At 38.7% G+C, this 15,290-nt stretch overlaps 1 protein-coding gene across 2 annotated transcripts in view; it reads left to right on the top strand.

The window, feature by feature from the left end:
* The window catches only part of DOK6 (docking protein 6), a 429,579-nt gene that overhangs the window by 265,896 nt on the left and 148,393 nt on the right, over positions 1-15,290 (top strand). For both annotated transcript variants that reach the window (XM_077809077.1, XM_077809078.1), the window contains exon 4: positions 4,367-4,486. In XM_077809077.1, coding sequence (XP_077665203.1) covers positions 4,367-4,486 — 120 coding nt within the window. The remainder of the gene's footprint in view (positions 1-4,366; positions 4,487-15,290) is intronic.

Below are 15,290 nucleotides of genomic sequence, written 5' to 3' on the forward strand. Positions count from 1 at the left end.
GCACTGCGCTCTTGTGAATCAGGATGCAGAGAAACAAAATTCACCTTATGTAATTGCAGCAGGTACTGAACTGTGAGCTAGAGCAGAAATGGCATATTCTTTTAGTCACTGAACTGGAAGCTCAGGGGAAACTGTGGGGAAACCTGCCTAAAAATCTTGCAACTAACAAGGTTGTATTTTCAGAAGAACAGACTTCAGGCTGCTGCTAGTTACATTTCTCTTGCAAGAAGCAGTGTCAAATGGAGGCCACCTGTCTCTTTACATTTGATCTCACCTTTTGATATTCATATAGCAGAGCAAAATATTTGAATATTAGAGGAAATGAAGATGTGAGTATTTATGGCTGCTTAAAATATGCCTTACAACGTATGGCATAAAGGTGTAAAAGCGGGCTAAGTTCTGCAGTGCCATACAGTGATTGCCACTAAAAAGTCAACCCTTATCAGTAGTTAATCTGATTCAGATTCCACTGAAGTCAATGAGTACTTTGCCACTGATTTCATGGAAGCAGGATTGGATCTACTGTAATAGGTCAGATACTTCAGAATTTCCCTGTACTTGGAATAAAAAAAATTTGTGGCACTTCAGAGGCTGTGGCATGGCAATTTGTTGATTCTTAAAGATGAGCACTGTTAACAATGTCATATGTAGCAAATTTGGTGTCAGTTACTGAGCAACTAATTAGAGCTGTCAATTAATCGCAGTTAACTCACGCAATTAACTCAAACAATTAATCGTGATTAATCGCACTGTTCAACAAAGAATACCAATTGAAATGTACTAAGTTTTTTTGGATGTTTTTCTACTTTTTCATACATATTGATTTCTGTTGCAACACAGAATATGAAGTGTACAGTGCTCACTTTATATTATTTTTATTACAAATATTTGAATTGTAAACATGTAAAACAAAATAAATAGTATTTTTCAATTCACCTCATACAGGTACTGTAGTGCAATCTCTTTATTGTGAAAGTGTAACTTACAAATGTAGATTTTTTTTGTTATATAACTGCACTCAAAAACAAAATAATGTAAAACTTTAGAGCCTACAAGTTCACTCAGTCCTACTTCCTGTTCAGCCAATCGCGAAGACAAATAAGTTTGTTTACATTTATGGGAGATACTGCTGCCTGCTTCTTATTTACAATGTCACCTGAAAGTGAGAACAGGCTTTCGCATGCCACTTTTGTAGCTGGTATCACGAGGTATTTACATGCCAGATATGCTAAACATTCATATGCCCCTTCATGCTTCAGCCACCATTCCAGCGGACCTGCTTCCATGCTGATGATGCTCGTTAAAAAAAATAATGTGTTAATGAAATTTGTGAGTGAACTCCTTAGGGGAGAATTGTATGTCTTCTGTTCTGTTTTACCTGCAATCTGCCATATATTTCATGTTATAGCAGTCTCTGATGATCACCCAGCACATGTTCGTTTTAAGAACACTTTCACAGCAGATTTGACAAAACACAAAGAATTTACCAGTGTGAGATTTCTAAAAATAGCTAGAGCACTCAACCCAAGGTTTAAGAATCTGAAGTGCCTTCCAAAATCTGAGAGGAATGAGGTGTGGAGCATGCTTTCAGAAGTCTTAAAAGAGCAACACTCTGATGCGGAAACTATAGACCCCGAACCACCAAAAAAGAAAATCAACCTTCTGCTGATGGCATCTGACTGAAATGATGAAAATGAGCATGCGTCAGTCCACTCTGCTTTGGATCATTTTTGAGCAGAACCCACCATCAGCATGGACGCATGTCCTCTGGAATAGTGGTTGAAGATGAAGGGACATATGAATCTTTAGCGCATCTGACACATAAATATCTTGCAATGCCGGCTACAACAGTGCCATACGAATGCCTGTTCTCACTTTCAGGTGACATTGTAAACAGGATGTGGACAGCATTATCTCCTGCAAATTGTAACCAAAACTTGTTTGTCAGAGCAATTGGCTGAACAAGAAGTAGGACTGAGTGGACTTGTAGGCGCTGAAGTTTTACATTGTTTTATTTTAGAATGTAGGTTTTTTGTACATAATTCTACATTTGTAAGTTCAACTTTCATGAGAAAGAGATTGCACTACAGTACTTGTATTAGGTGAATTGAAAAAATACTATTTCTTTAGTTTTTTACAGTGCAAATATTTGTAAACAAAATAAATATAAAGTGAGCACTGTACACTTTGTCTTCTGTGTTGTAATTGAAATCAATATATTTGAAAATATAGAAAGCTTAAATAAATGGTATTCTATTGTTGTTTAGCAGTATGATTAATCATGTGATTAATCACAATTAATTTTTTAATCACTTGACAGCCCTAATTCTAATCTATTGGTTTGGTATTCTGCAGATATGGAAAAGGAATCTGCTACAACTCCCCTAGTATATCTGTATTATAAGGGGGAATGTGGTAGTAGATTCAAAGGGAGTGTAGCCATTTAAAAACGGTTATTTCAGAGTGTGTGTCAACAGGGAAAGCGCCACCTGGGCAATCCTGTGCATCCAAAAAGTACTAGCAATGCATAAGCTGAAACAGCACCGTATAGACAATCCATTTGTGCTTCTGGAAGTGCACATACAGCCCTTCAGTCTTGCAGAAGCTGTTCAGTCCAACAGCAGAGTCATTTCCATAATGAAAAATATATATTTATACGGTATTACATTGTTTTTGTAACAGATAAACATGGGTTATACACTTACAATACGACAAATGTGACTACAGCCTGATGTAATCATAACTTTAGTATTTTCGTTTACTTAGTTGCATAAAAATCTTATCAATTAGTGGTAACAGTTTACCTAAATCAGTACAATTTGTTTTTGCCTGAGATTTATGTAAGTATAATATATTCTTCAAATATTTGGCTATAAATTCATGATTCATATATTTCCATGTATTTTATACTTTCCAAAAAGTTTCCAAATATAAACTATTAAAAGTATACTTTCAGCACTGACAATATATGTTCAGAGTTCAGTGACTCCATTGGCTCGCTATTGACTGTGCCTCCCATTATGTTGATTTGATGTACTAAATAGTTTCTCATATGTATTAAAATATATTTCTTCTGAGTGGGATTTTCTACAAGAGTTGCTTTCCCTTGGCTTTGCCTGATTTTGTGGGGTACAGGCGAAGTTAATCACCATGGAGGCATAACAACTTGCAGTAATAGCTACAATTAAGGAATGAACTGAATCTGATTACCACAGTGGGTTGCAGCTAGAGATTGGCCCAAACTAAACCCCCCTATTTGGAAATTTTGGATCCAGATCCCAATCTTCAGAGTCTAGAAATGCCTTGTTGATAAAGAAGATTGACAAGGAGCATTCACAAGAAACCTGCATGTTTCCTTTCAGTGGGGTTGTGTTTTTAGCACGTGTCATGAATTTGGCTTCAGGAGACATGTGGCTTAAAAACTTACTCAGTGCTTTCAAAGTATTTTTCCGTAAAAGTCCTCCTTTAACTATAGTGACATTAGGCTGGATTCATGAACACAGTATTGATTTGTGCACATTGCTTTTTCTCTCTTAGATGTTTGCATGAGAGACAGAATGGCTTTACATGTATTTACCATCACCTCACAGATCTATATTATTTACTGTTGAATTTATAAGACAAACCCATTGTTGAACCTCTGGGTGCTGGAACAGTTCAGTACTGTAAGAAAACATATATTTTTGACAAAATAAATTACCTCAGGAAAAATGACAGCCCCTGCACGGTGCTATGAAAGTCGTTAAACTTGGACTTTATCAGACGAATAAGGATGTGAGTTCTAGAGTTGAGTTTTCTCCATACTCTTAGTTTCCATCATATTGATGTCTAGGGACTGCAAGCAAAAGCAACCCAGTTAATCTTAACAATCAAGATGGATTTAAAACAACAACGTTTCTTTTCAGATAACTTTACATTAAAATCATTTTTAAATAAAATTATTTCCATCAAGCAGGACTTGCTGAAAGATACTTTCTAGACAGCCTTCCCCCACGCACCCACCTATACAGAGAGAGTTTTGCAACTGGGAAAAGTTGGAGACTGTCCTGGGTGTTTGAGTTGATTTCTAGTTGATTTCTGTCCTGGATGTGTGAGTTGAATGAGCTGTTTTACACTTTTTGCCTATTTCTAATCAATTCAGGAGGCATGGCCCATTTCTTTTTTTAGAAAAGGTCCATAAATCAAGGCAAAACAGTGTGTGTGGTATTTTGTTGTTGTTTTTTGCTGGTTTTGAAACAGACATTATTAGTCCTAACTCAGTCATAAAAATAGCCTGTTGATCAAACACTTATTTCATGTTGTACCTTCTTTTGAGTAAAAATACTTCATGAATTCCACTGATGTGTTTGTTTATGGTTATTTTCAGAACTGGAGGCAGAGGAGTGGTGCAAACATCTTTGCATGGAGTGTCTAGGAACCAGGCTCAATGATATAAGCCTTGGGGAGCCAGATTTGCTTGCTGCTGGAGTCCAGAGGGAACAAAATGGTAGGTAGCCATCTAATCCAACCATTCCAAATATTTCTGTATAGTTCTTCCTAAAGGTGAACAACATTGTACATTTGTTGAGGGTTTTTTCTTCATATCTGCTAAAATAGTTGCCTTAAAATTATTAGAATTTTGCTCTATTTTAACAACATCATAGTATGTGTTAGATTAATAAGGAAAAATTAACCAGATGCAAGGAGGGGAGAAAATTCTGACTAACCCTAGTAGCAAGTCCCTGACAAATATGATGTGTACATATAGAGAGACAGACAGACAGAGAGACAGACACTGTGGTCACATTTGGGAAATTTAAATCATGACTTCATTGGCTCCAGAAACACCAGCCTCTGCACAATGAGAGAAAACAGCAGACATTCTAAAATAGTCCCTGAAGAAATTGATGAACATTTGAAAAAGTCACCCTTTGGGTTAGAAACCATCTTCTTGTTATATATTCATACAGTGCCTAATACAATGGTCCCAGGGCCTCCAAGTGCTACCACATACAAATAATAAATATAATGTTGGGGCTTGGTCCGCTGAGAAGAATGTCTCTAGCTTTCCAATAAATGGAATAAAACTTTTATCCAGACAAATGCGCAGGTGATTGGATGTTGGTGGTTGAAATCCGCAAGAACTAAACAAAATCTTCTGTTATACAATCATTTAACACCAAACTCACAGCCCTCTTTTGTCAATAATTCTTATTCCTTGTAACAAAGTCCATGTCTTTTAACAAAGTAATGCAAAGAAGCTTAGATAGCTATAAAATAGTACCAGAACCTGTATCTTTGCTTCACCTTTGCAAACAATATTACATCATTAAATTATGGAAGGACTACCATTTTCTCAATATTATTTTATTTATTAACTTGTGGTAGTGTTGAATTTGAATCCAGTAAATGAAACATGGAGAAATCCGTAAGAAATTTGACATCTTGCCAGTTCTAGGAAAGGATGTTGCTTAGATCCATTTCAAATAAGTCTGGGGCCTTTGTGTAGCTGTTTGCTTGTATCACTCACTGCAAGACACAGGGTTTAACATGTAATATGGTTCACCTTCACAACTGCCTCAGACCACTATACTAAGCTCAGGAGGGTGGGTTGACAGCCATGTGGGGAGGTGCGGGTGATCAGGAATATATCCATGGGGGAAAAAAAATCACAAACACACACTTTTTTTCTATCATCTGCCATATATGTATAGGTTTTTATATTGTAAAACAAGTGTGTATGTGTTTGATGAGGGAGTTATGGGAACAGTAGATGGAGGTTTCCTCAGAGAGGAAGAGGAATAAACCCGTGATCTGCTCAAATGGGTTGCAATAAAAGGAGAAACATCTTTATTCCCTACGGTCTCAAGATATCATCACAGAGCTGTGAGTCAGTGTCCTGCAGCTTTGTGTCATAAGCAGTGAATATCACAATGAGATTTCTCAGCTTATGCCTGATACAGTGGGGATCCCGTGACATAGGGTCCTCTGAAGATCCAGGTTGAACAGCTCTGTCTGAATTGGCTTGATGCAGTTGCTGTAGTATAACAGTTAATTGTGTTGCTACTGACTACTAAAAATTGGCACACGTAAAACTAATTAGCATCTTTATTGTCCTGTTGTAAATAAATAGAATGAAACAAATACAATTAGCTTGGGGGTATGGGGCCTTGGTGTGGATCACATCGATAAGATAGCAAGGGGTATGATTAGTGGTACTTCTTCAAGCAAAGGGGGGGGTGAATGAAATCAAAATGTCAAGAACATTCTGGACTGAGTCATTAGTTACAGTACCTCAGACAATGCAATTTTGATACACATGCCCCAATATATAATTCTGTATTTAAATTAGCATGTTTAAAACTCAGAGTTGCTATCCTAGTTAGTTGCTTAATGCAAAGCAAGTGCTTGTTTTCTTAAAATCCCAGTAGGATGACCAGAAGACCAGATGCAATTATTATTGGCATCAGTCCACCCTTTTGGTTCACATAGCTGCCACTGTAAGAGCTTGCAGGTGCCCTCAGTTGTCTTCAATAGGGTTTTGGGGTTTTTTTTTTACTAAAATAAATTGAATAGAACTGTGGACTTCAGATTACCTTAGTTACTCTAAACTTGGAGGCTTTATTCCCAACGTGACAGTGTAATGGAAGAAATTAACAATTTCTGAGGAAATAGTTTGGAGATCTGTGATAGAAATGTCAAATTTAAAATTTATTTTTCTTTAATCAGTGGTACAAAATAATAAGTTCTACCAATTTGCAAGATTCTAGCTGATAAGGGCTCACTTTCAAACATTGTAGCTCAAAGGGCCTTGAAATCCATAGAAAGACTGATGAGCTTCTGATGACTTGAAATTGAAAGGTCAGAGTTTAAATTTGCAGCCCATAAAAAGCAACAGTGTGTAACAAATTTCAAGATTCTTGCTCCCTGTGAAAATGGCAATTAATTGTCAGACTCAAGTCTGTTACAAATGACTGCATTATATAGGTGTTATGTAACTGTACTTAACACTTACACATCACCTTTAAACCCAGTATCTTAAAGTGCTTTATAAGCATTAATATCCTCACAATATCCCTCTGAGTTAGGCTAATATTAATGCACAGACCGACATAAAAAGAGGGGAAGACACACCTGAATCTTAGCAGCAGTGCCAGGAATAGAACCCAAAGTCTCTACTCCTAGTTTCCTCTTCTTACTAGTAGCATGTACTGTTTTGTTTTTTTTTTAATTTTCAGGGCTATTCTCTTAGGAGGGTTGGATGGTGGCTGAACAAGAGGTACCCTATCTGTTGGTTCTTGTTAACAGCTGAGCCTGAGACAGAATTTTCAGTTTAATTAGACTTTGGGTTCTAACTTACTATTGATATTTTGTAGACTAAAATAATTGCAACACGGTGACATAACATCACAAAGTTAATATATTTATATCCTGGCAAGACAGTACTGCTAGATGCAATCCTACACTGCTATCATATGCAAATGGCCCGATATCTCTAAACATCTGCTGAACATACTTTGCCACAGTGAGGTGCAGACTTTACTGGTAGGTAATTACTGCTACTCAAAGAAGCACTAACTTAAAACAGGTTTCAGAGTAGCAGCCGTGTTAGTCTGTATCCGCAAAAAGAAAAGGAGGACTTGTGGCACCTTAGAGACTAACAAATTTATTTGAGCATAAGCTTTCATGAGCTACAGCTCACTTCATCAGATGCATGAAATTAAAACAGCTTTCTTTCATAACTAGTCTTGTTTTTCCATGGTAGCATTCTTAATATGCTGTGTCCTACATCTCCTCAATATTTCCATGCTACACTCCCTTTCTCTGGAGTTTGTGAATTCTGTGTTGAGATCATTCCATAAATCAGTTAATGTAGATTGAAAGGGGAGGGGAGCACTTTCCACATAAGCCAAGGAGGAGCGGGAGATGTGGAGATAACAGCCCATCCAAAGTAAGGAAGGAAGAATGGAGTTCTCTGTCCCCATTTCCCCTTGGTTTAGCTCCTAGCTATGGCAGAACAGCAGATGGGAGGGCCTAGCTTTCAAGTTTTGTAGTAAGTTGTTACAGTTCTCATTGTGTAAGCCCTAGGACTACATGACCCCTTGTCAGTGAGACATGCCGGGTGTTACTTTAGTTTTTACACCTAGTGATTCCAGAGTTTTGAAAACATCTGGCAAGGAAAAATATGTGCAATATGGACAATTTGGCTAGCTTGTCCTCTTTTTTACATGTACATGTCCATTTACCCTTCCCCTTCACACTCCTGTGGTTCCCCTGAGATGAGAAACAGATTTTTGGAGGAAACATACTTGGTGCTTTGTGACATAAACCAAAAAAGACATCCTACACCATCGTTTTTGCCTGGAAAACTGGAAGAATTTATAATTAGGATGTAAGCCATATAACAATAGGGTCCTGTGATGGGATGTACCTACCCTGCATCAGCCTCCAAAGGTTAACTGTGCTTTGCAGGCTGAGGAAGCCCTGCCCCTCCGGCTCTGCTGACAATGCTCAGCCTGGAGGCAGAGTATAAAAGGAAGCAGCCCAACTCAGTCTGGGCAGGCTGCTGAAGGGGGAGGATGCAGACTGCAAGCTCTCTCCAGGGAGCTTCTACAGCAGTGGTTCTCAAACTTTTGTACTGGTGACCCCTTTCACATAGCAAGCCTCTGAGTGCAACCCCCCTTATACATTAAAAACACTTTTTAATAAATTTAACACCATTATAAATGCAGGAGGCAAAGCAGGGTTTGGGGTGGAGGCTGACAGCTCACGACCCCCAGGTAATAACCTTGTGACCCCCTGAAAAGGGTCCCGACCCCCAGTTTGAGAACCCCTGTTCTACAGGCTCCAACTACAGAGCCACGGCACGCAAAGTTCCAGACAGACTCTGGCCTGCCTAACAAGCTTGGAGAAGAGACCGCGCCAGCAGGAGCTATGCCACCTGAGGACCCCAGGGACCTGGGGGAACCGTGGAGCATTGCTGAGGGAGAAAGGATAGGAAGCAGCCCAGGGGACTTAGACTCTTCTCCGGTGAATGAACCAGGGCAACAGTGAGCATGTTTTGGGAGGATCTCTGCTGGCTCAGTGGTGAGACCTCCCCCAGGCTAGGACTCAGAGTAGAGTCCCCCTACTTTGGATGCCACACACCCCTGAGTGGCACCCCACTTCTCCAATAGGCCACACAACACCACAGAGGTGGGCTACTCTATTGACTCCGGCCATTGGGTCATGCTGCCCTCAGAGAAGGGCTACTTTACTGACACTGACCACTAGGCCGTACTACCACATTTATAGTCAGGGTCACGAACACAGGACCTAACCGGCGGCTGTACAGTTTCTTTCCTTCTTCTCACCATACGTGACCCCAGCACCCATGATGGGATGTACCTACCACGCGACAGGTCCCAAGTGGAGGTGGGAGAAAAATTGGTTTTTCAGCTCGCTGACCATTCTGAAATAAATAAATAGTTTTGTGTCAAACACAACATTTTGTTTTAATTGGGAGTATTATTTAATTTTTATTTTTAACAAAATTAGACTTTTTTTGTCATTTAAAATAAAAATATTGAAATGAAGCATTTTATATTTTTTTCTGATTAATGTGGTTTTTTAGCTGAAACAATTTGGTCAATTAACACACATTCACAAAATGTTTTGGTGTTGCAGAGCCTTAATTTTTTACCAAAAAAAAAAAAATTAAAAAAAAAATGGGGGGGTCAAAATATTTCACCCAGCTCTAGTCTTAGGTCTATTAACTAAATTATTAATGTTGCTTGATTGAGGCTAAAGTCTGTGTTAGCCTAGTGGTTTGAAACAGATTGGCTCTTTTACGATTTTGAGTGTTTGATGGCTGATAGCAAGATATAAAACCATTTTCTAATTCTTTTCATTGTTGTACAATCCTTATTCGTAGCACCCAAAACATGTATTTTCTACCTACTGGTTTTATTGGATTTACGGCATGTTGTGAAAAATACATGTTCACATTTTCTCTTTGGCTTTTTTGTTAATGTTTTGAAAAGCAACAGCTTTTGCATGGTAAACAGCCAGCATGTAAAGGAGAGTAGAAAAGGTTAAAACTTTTAGATTGTTGTAATGATTGCTTATTCAATATAGGTGGTATTAGAAGGATAGAGGGAGGTTCCCTTCCCTTCATCCCGCACCCCCTCCACTGCCACAATTATTCCCTGGTGATAAGAGAGAAGCAAGGATGTGGCAATGCTTGCTTTAATGGGGACCTCTGCCTGGAAAAGTCCTCCCACTAGGGAGGGAAAAAGAAGAGTTTTAAGCTACTGCTGCGCAAAGCACATCATTAACAGTATGAAGCCACCTGTTTGGATTCTATCTCAGTTATTACTCGTAAGAGATATTATTGCCCATGTAAATTCCTTAATTCCAATGCTTTAAGTGGCTTTTAGATGTTTTCTTTATATATCAGACTCCTAACTCATGGCTGAGTTGAATAAAATTTGTAGGAAACTGAGAGCTGAGATAAAGCCTCCCTTACTCTTCCTCTCCCCTTTTACCTTCTTTCCTCCCCTCAAAGCCTCCTGGATTACTGCAGCTCTCCAACCCCATGAACTTCAGCAACCTTTTCTAGTTAGATTGCACTCCTCTTATTTAAATTATATACATACATCTTTGGTATGTGTTCGTACAGTACTTAGCACAGTGGGGATGGGGCCTCTAGGCACTATCACAAATAATAATTCTAGTAAAGAGAGGCTGGACTCGATTACATCTGGATCCTGACAATTTCCATTGACCCTTAGCCACAGGTGAAGGATTTCTTGAGAGTATGGTACACTGCTCCCTGCCACAACCATTCCTCTTGCTGACACAGGAAATAAGAGACCTAGTGTACATCGTCAACTCATTTCTATACAACCACACATGATGATGTATTTTGAATCTGTTGACTGAATCTTTATAATAGGAAAAATTGCACTATTTTAATTTGTTTAGCTGACTTGTTGTGGTTTGCCTGAGGAGTTAGGTTCTTCTGACCAGCTAAATCAAAATGCTTTAGTACTTTAGTTTTTAATGCTATGTTCTCAATCTCCTTGATAAAAATAAAGCTGTTTGTCCCTTGAACATTTACTTTAGCACTGGTAAAATACTGGAGTAATATTTGCTGTCTCTTTTCTTTGTTTGTTTTTTTCCAAAAAGACCAATATACACTTCTTTTAGAGGAGGACAAAACAAGTTCTTGTGTAGTGGAATGGGATTTTTGCTCCTGGGAGAAAACTAAGGACAGACTTCAGATCTTTGACATTGTTAGTAAAGTTATACCCAGCACAAAACTACTTTTAGTATGTGAAAGAGACTGGGAAAGAGGTAATAGTGATTGAGAATGGATGATACTGTGGTTGCTGTTAAAAATTCAGACTTTGCCAATAGTTACCCCTGTTGGTAACTGTTGCCCTTATATTTTATATAAGAGAGAATGGTAATATTTCAGATATTGTGCTATATGTTGCCTTTTTAATGACAATCATTAAAGGGATATATCCATTATATGTAAGGTGGTGGAAAACTCACAGGCAAAGACATCAATTAAATTATAATATTTTTAAAGTGGTACAAATCAAATATGAAATCAGGTAATATGGGATCAGCTCCTGCCAGGTGATGAGTGCCTTTAACCCCCATTTTAGTAAATATTAAAGATGTTCAGAAAATTGCAGGATTGGACCAATAGAATCATAGGATTAGAAGGAACCACAAGGGTCATCTAGTCTAATTCCCTGCCAAGAGTCAGAAAGAAAAAGTGGGCCAGAAAGACATTCTATCTCGAAAAGGTGCAAAATGCCAAATGTTAAGGCAAATATGCAACCAAAGGGAAAATCTCAAAATGTACCTGATTATCAGTGGAATAGACATAAAAAAAACCCAAAAGTTCTTTATGTGATTTCTTTGGGAATCTATACATAATGAGCTCACTCCTACTTGTCTTACTTCCTTCAGTGGGACCACTGCATGAATTAGGATTTGGACCTATATATCTTATTTGTTTTCTCTAGTTATTGTATTCGTTTCTGGATCCATATGTTTAAGACAGAATGTTGGGCCCAATGTAAAGCCCATTGAAGACTCCCATCAACTTTAGTTGGCTTCTGAAAATCTGGCCCTATGAGTGGGGGAGGTTTAGGTTGGATATTAGGAAAAACTTTTTCACGAGGAGGGTGGTGAAACACTGGAATGCGTTACCTAGGGAGGTGGTAGAATCTCCTTCCTTAGAAGTTTTTCAGGTCAGGCTTGACAAAGCCCTGGCTGGGATGATTTAATTGGGGATTGGTCCTGCTTTGAGCAGGGGGTTGGACTAGATGACCTCCTGAGGTCCCTTCCAACCCTGATATTCTATGATTCTGTGATCAAAAGTACTCTGCTTATGCAGAGGCATCAAAATAAGTGACATGTTTGGGCATCAGTATGCCCAATAGTGGGCCAGATTCTTCACTTGTTATGATGGTTTTATTTAGAGCATCTCCAATGATTTAAATGGAGTTACAGCAATGTAAAATTGGTATACATGACTGGAGAAATTGGGCAAGTATATCCAGATTTTAATGCAAAAGTTTAATGGGGGGTTTGCTTAGGTTGGGTTGTGGGTGTATGAGAGAGAGAATGAATTAGTTTTTCATTCCTTTTCAGTCTTTCCATGTTATCATTGACTAATGCCTCATAATTGATTTCTCTAGTAAAGACGTTTTGTTAACTATTGTGTTGTCTTCTTTTGTATAAGTGCTTTTTATTTGGAAAATACCATAGTATTCAATTGCAGCAAACTCATTAACTGCCCCAGTGTCAAATGTAACTTGTTGAACCAAAGGTCTTGAATCCCCAGAGTAGCCTTTTCCTTTTTATATGCAGTGAAATTACAAACTTAGTCAACTCATACAAAAGATTATATGATTCAATTGCACTCATCGGATTCACTTTTAGAAAATGTTCTTAGATCTATTGAATTACTGTATGTGATTCACTGTGTGACAGAATTTTGCACATATTTTATTCATTTTCTGTCGTCCTTAATCCATTGTTTATAGTTTCAAATTTGAAAAAGATAAAATACACATGTATGGCTAGTATTATTCAAATAAGACATTTATTTAACCATTAAAAAGCTTATTCAATATATAGCATCTGTAACCAAAGCAAATGGTTAGTAAGTCCTAAGCACAACATCTTCGCTACCTTGCTGATTTGTAGGTGAAATTAACTGATTTATAATAGCTTTGATATTTAGGAAATTAAGAAATCTTTCTACAAAATATTTTGTAACTTATGTAAAATAGAATAATTGCTGTTAAAAAGGTAAAATCAATATTTAAGGGCCAGTTCCTCAGTTGGTATACATTGGGGAGCTACACTGATTCATACAAGTGAAGAGCTGGCTAAATTTGCATTTCTTTTTATCAGGCTGTGGTTGTGGTTTTCCATAAAAAGAATCCTGGACTTGGGCTATAACTAACAAGAAATGTTACTACTTGCAGATGACAGATACTATTAGTGAAAGAGCTCTGTTGACCACCTGGAAATGATCCAAGTAAAGTTAGTATCCCAAGGATTGTAGTTTGAGGACCATTACATTCAAGATTAAGACTAAGAGCTAGATTCACAAAGAAACTTAAGCATTGTGACACTGAGTATCACCGCTCCTATCTTTTAGGTGCCTAGAAAATCACTGGGATTCACAAAAGACTGTGTTTGGTGCCTAGGCTCCCTGTATAATGAGTAGGGAAAGAGAGGCTCCTAGAGTGGGAATCACAAAAGCTAGCATTCTAGGTAACTCCTTACCTAAACTAGCCAGTGAGAAGTGCCAAGCTGAGAGATGTGTGCTAAGCCCCACCCATCTTCCAGAGATAGATATTTAAGTCTGGGCTGCAGGGAGGTGCCTCCTCCTGCTTGGGATTCTCTGTTGCAAACCCTCTCTTGGTGTTTGGCACCTATGCCATTTTTGCAAGAATCCAGGGGCGAGTGGCGGGAGTTGAGCCCAGTGGTTAGGATACTCAACTGGGCCTAGTTCAAGTCCTTCCTCTGCCTGAGGGGGAGAAGGAGTTTGAACGGGGATCTGCCACTTCTCAGGTGAGCGCTCTAACCACTGAGCTATAGGATATTCTGATGTGATGCTCCCTCAGTCTCTCCTGTTGAAGCCACTAGCCCTCAATTGCCCTTTTGTTGGTTACCTGAAAATGGAGAGGATATACAAAAGGCTAAAGAAAAATTTCTGTTGGCCCAGTACTCCAAATGAGGTAAAGAAATGCTTCAAGACTCATGCCAAATGCCAAAAGTAAAAAAAGACTGTACATCTCCACAAGGCTCCTTTGCATCCTTTACCTGTAATCAAAGGGTTGTCATGGATATCATAGGGCCCCCCTACCCAAGTCAGCCAGGGGAGAAAAATATTTATATTGGTCGTGGTGGATTTTGCCATCAGGAATCCAGAAGCATTTCCTCTCTCAAATGTGGAATCTGAAACAATTGCTAAGGCACTGTTTTCTGTATTCAGCAGGATGGGCTATCCAAAAGATAAGTTATTAGATCATGGGTCAGATTTCATGTCCCAGCTGTTTGGTGAGCTACGGAGGATGTGTGGGGGTAAAATAACTTAAATCTGCCCCATCCCATCCAGAAACAAATGGAGTAGATGAGAGGTTCAATGGAATCCTAAAATCTATGCTAAAAATCCATGTAAACAAGAAGGCAAGTGACTGGGATGTAATGTTACCCAGTCTATTGTTTGCTTACTGTGCGGTGCCACAAGAGTCCATGGGGTTTGCCCTGTTTGATCTCCTGAAGAAGAAGAAAGGTCAAAGGTCTCCTGGATCTGATTAGAGACCCTAGGAGTGTGACACTGAAGGATGGTGGGGAACTGGTTACTGCATATGTGCAGAAGTTCGGGGTGGGGGGGGGAGGGAGTTAAAAATCCATGATGGAAATAATGTAGCAAAACCTCACTAAAAGCCAGGCAGCTCAGAAAGAATGATATAATTGCAATACTTGTAATCAGTCATTTCATGTGAGGGATTTGGTACCAGTATTACTCCCTGTAAAAAGATATAAAATGTAGAACTCATGGGGGGGGGGCTTTTGAGATGGTAGAAAGGGTTAGCGATGTTACCTACAATGTACAAAGACCCTGTAGCAGGGTTGTACCACGGACTGTGCATGAGTTAAAAGCTTATCACAATCGTGAAGTCACTGTAAACATGATATGCTGTGCAGAGGAGGATTGTACGACTCTTAATGATTTAATGGCTGAATGCCATAGTGATACACCACTAGAGAGCATTAATTGATATGAAGGG

This window comes from Eretmochelys imbricata, chromosome 2, assembly GCF_965152235.1.
Source record: "Eretmochelys imbricata isolate rEreImb1 chromosome 2, rEreImb1.hap1, whole genome shotgun sequence".
Taxonomy (NCBI): domain Eukaryota; kingdom Metazoa; phylum Chordata; order Testudines; family Cheloniidae; genus Eretmochelys; species Eretmochelys imbricata.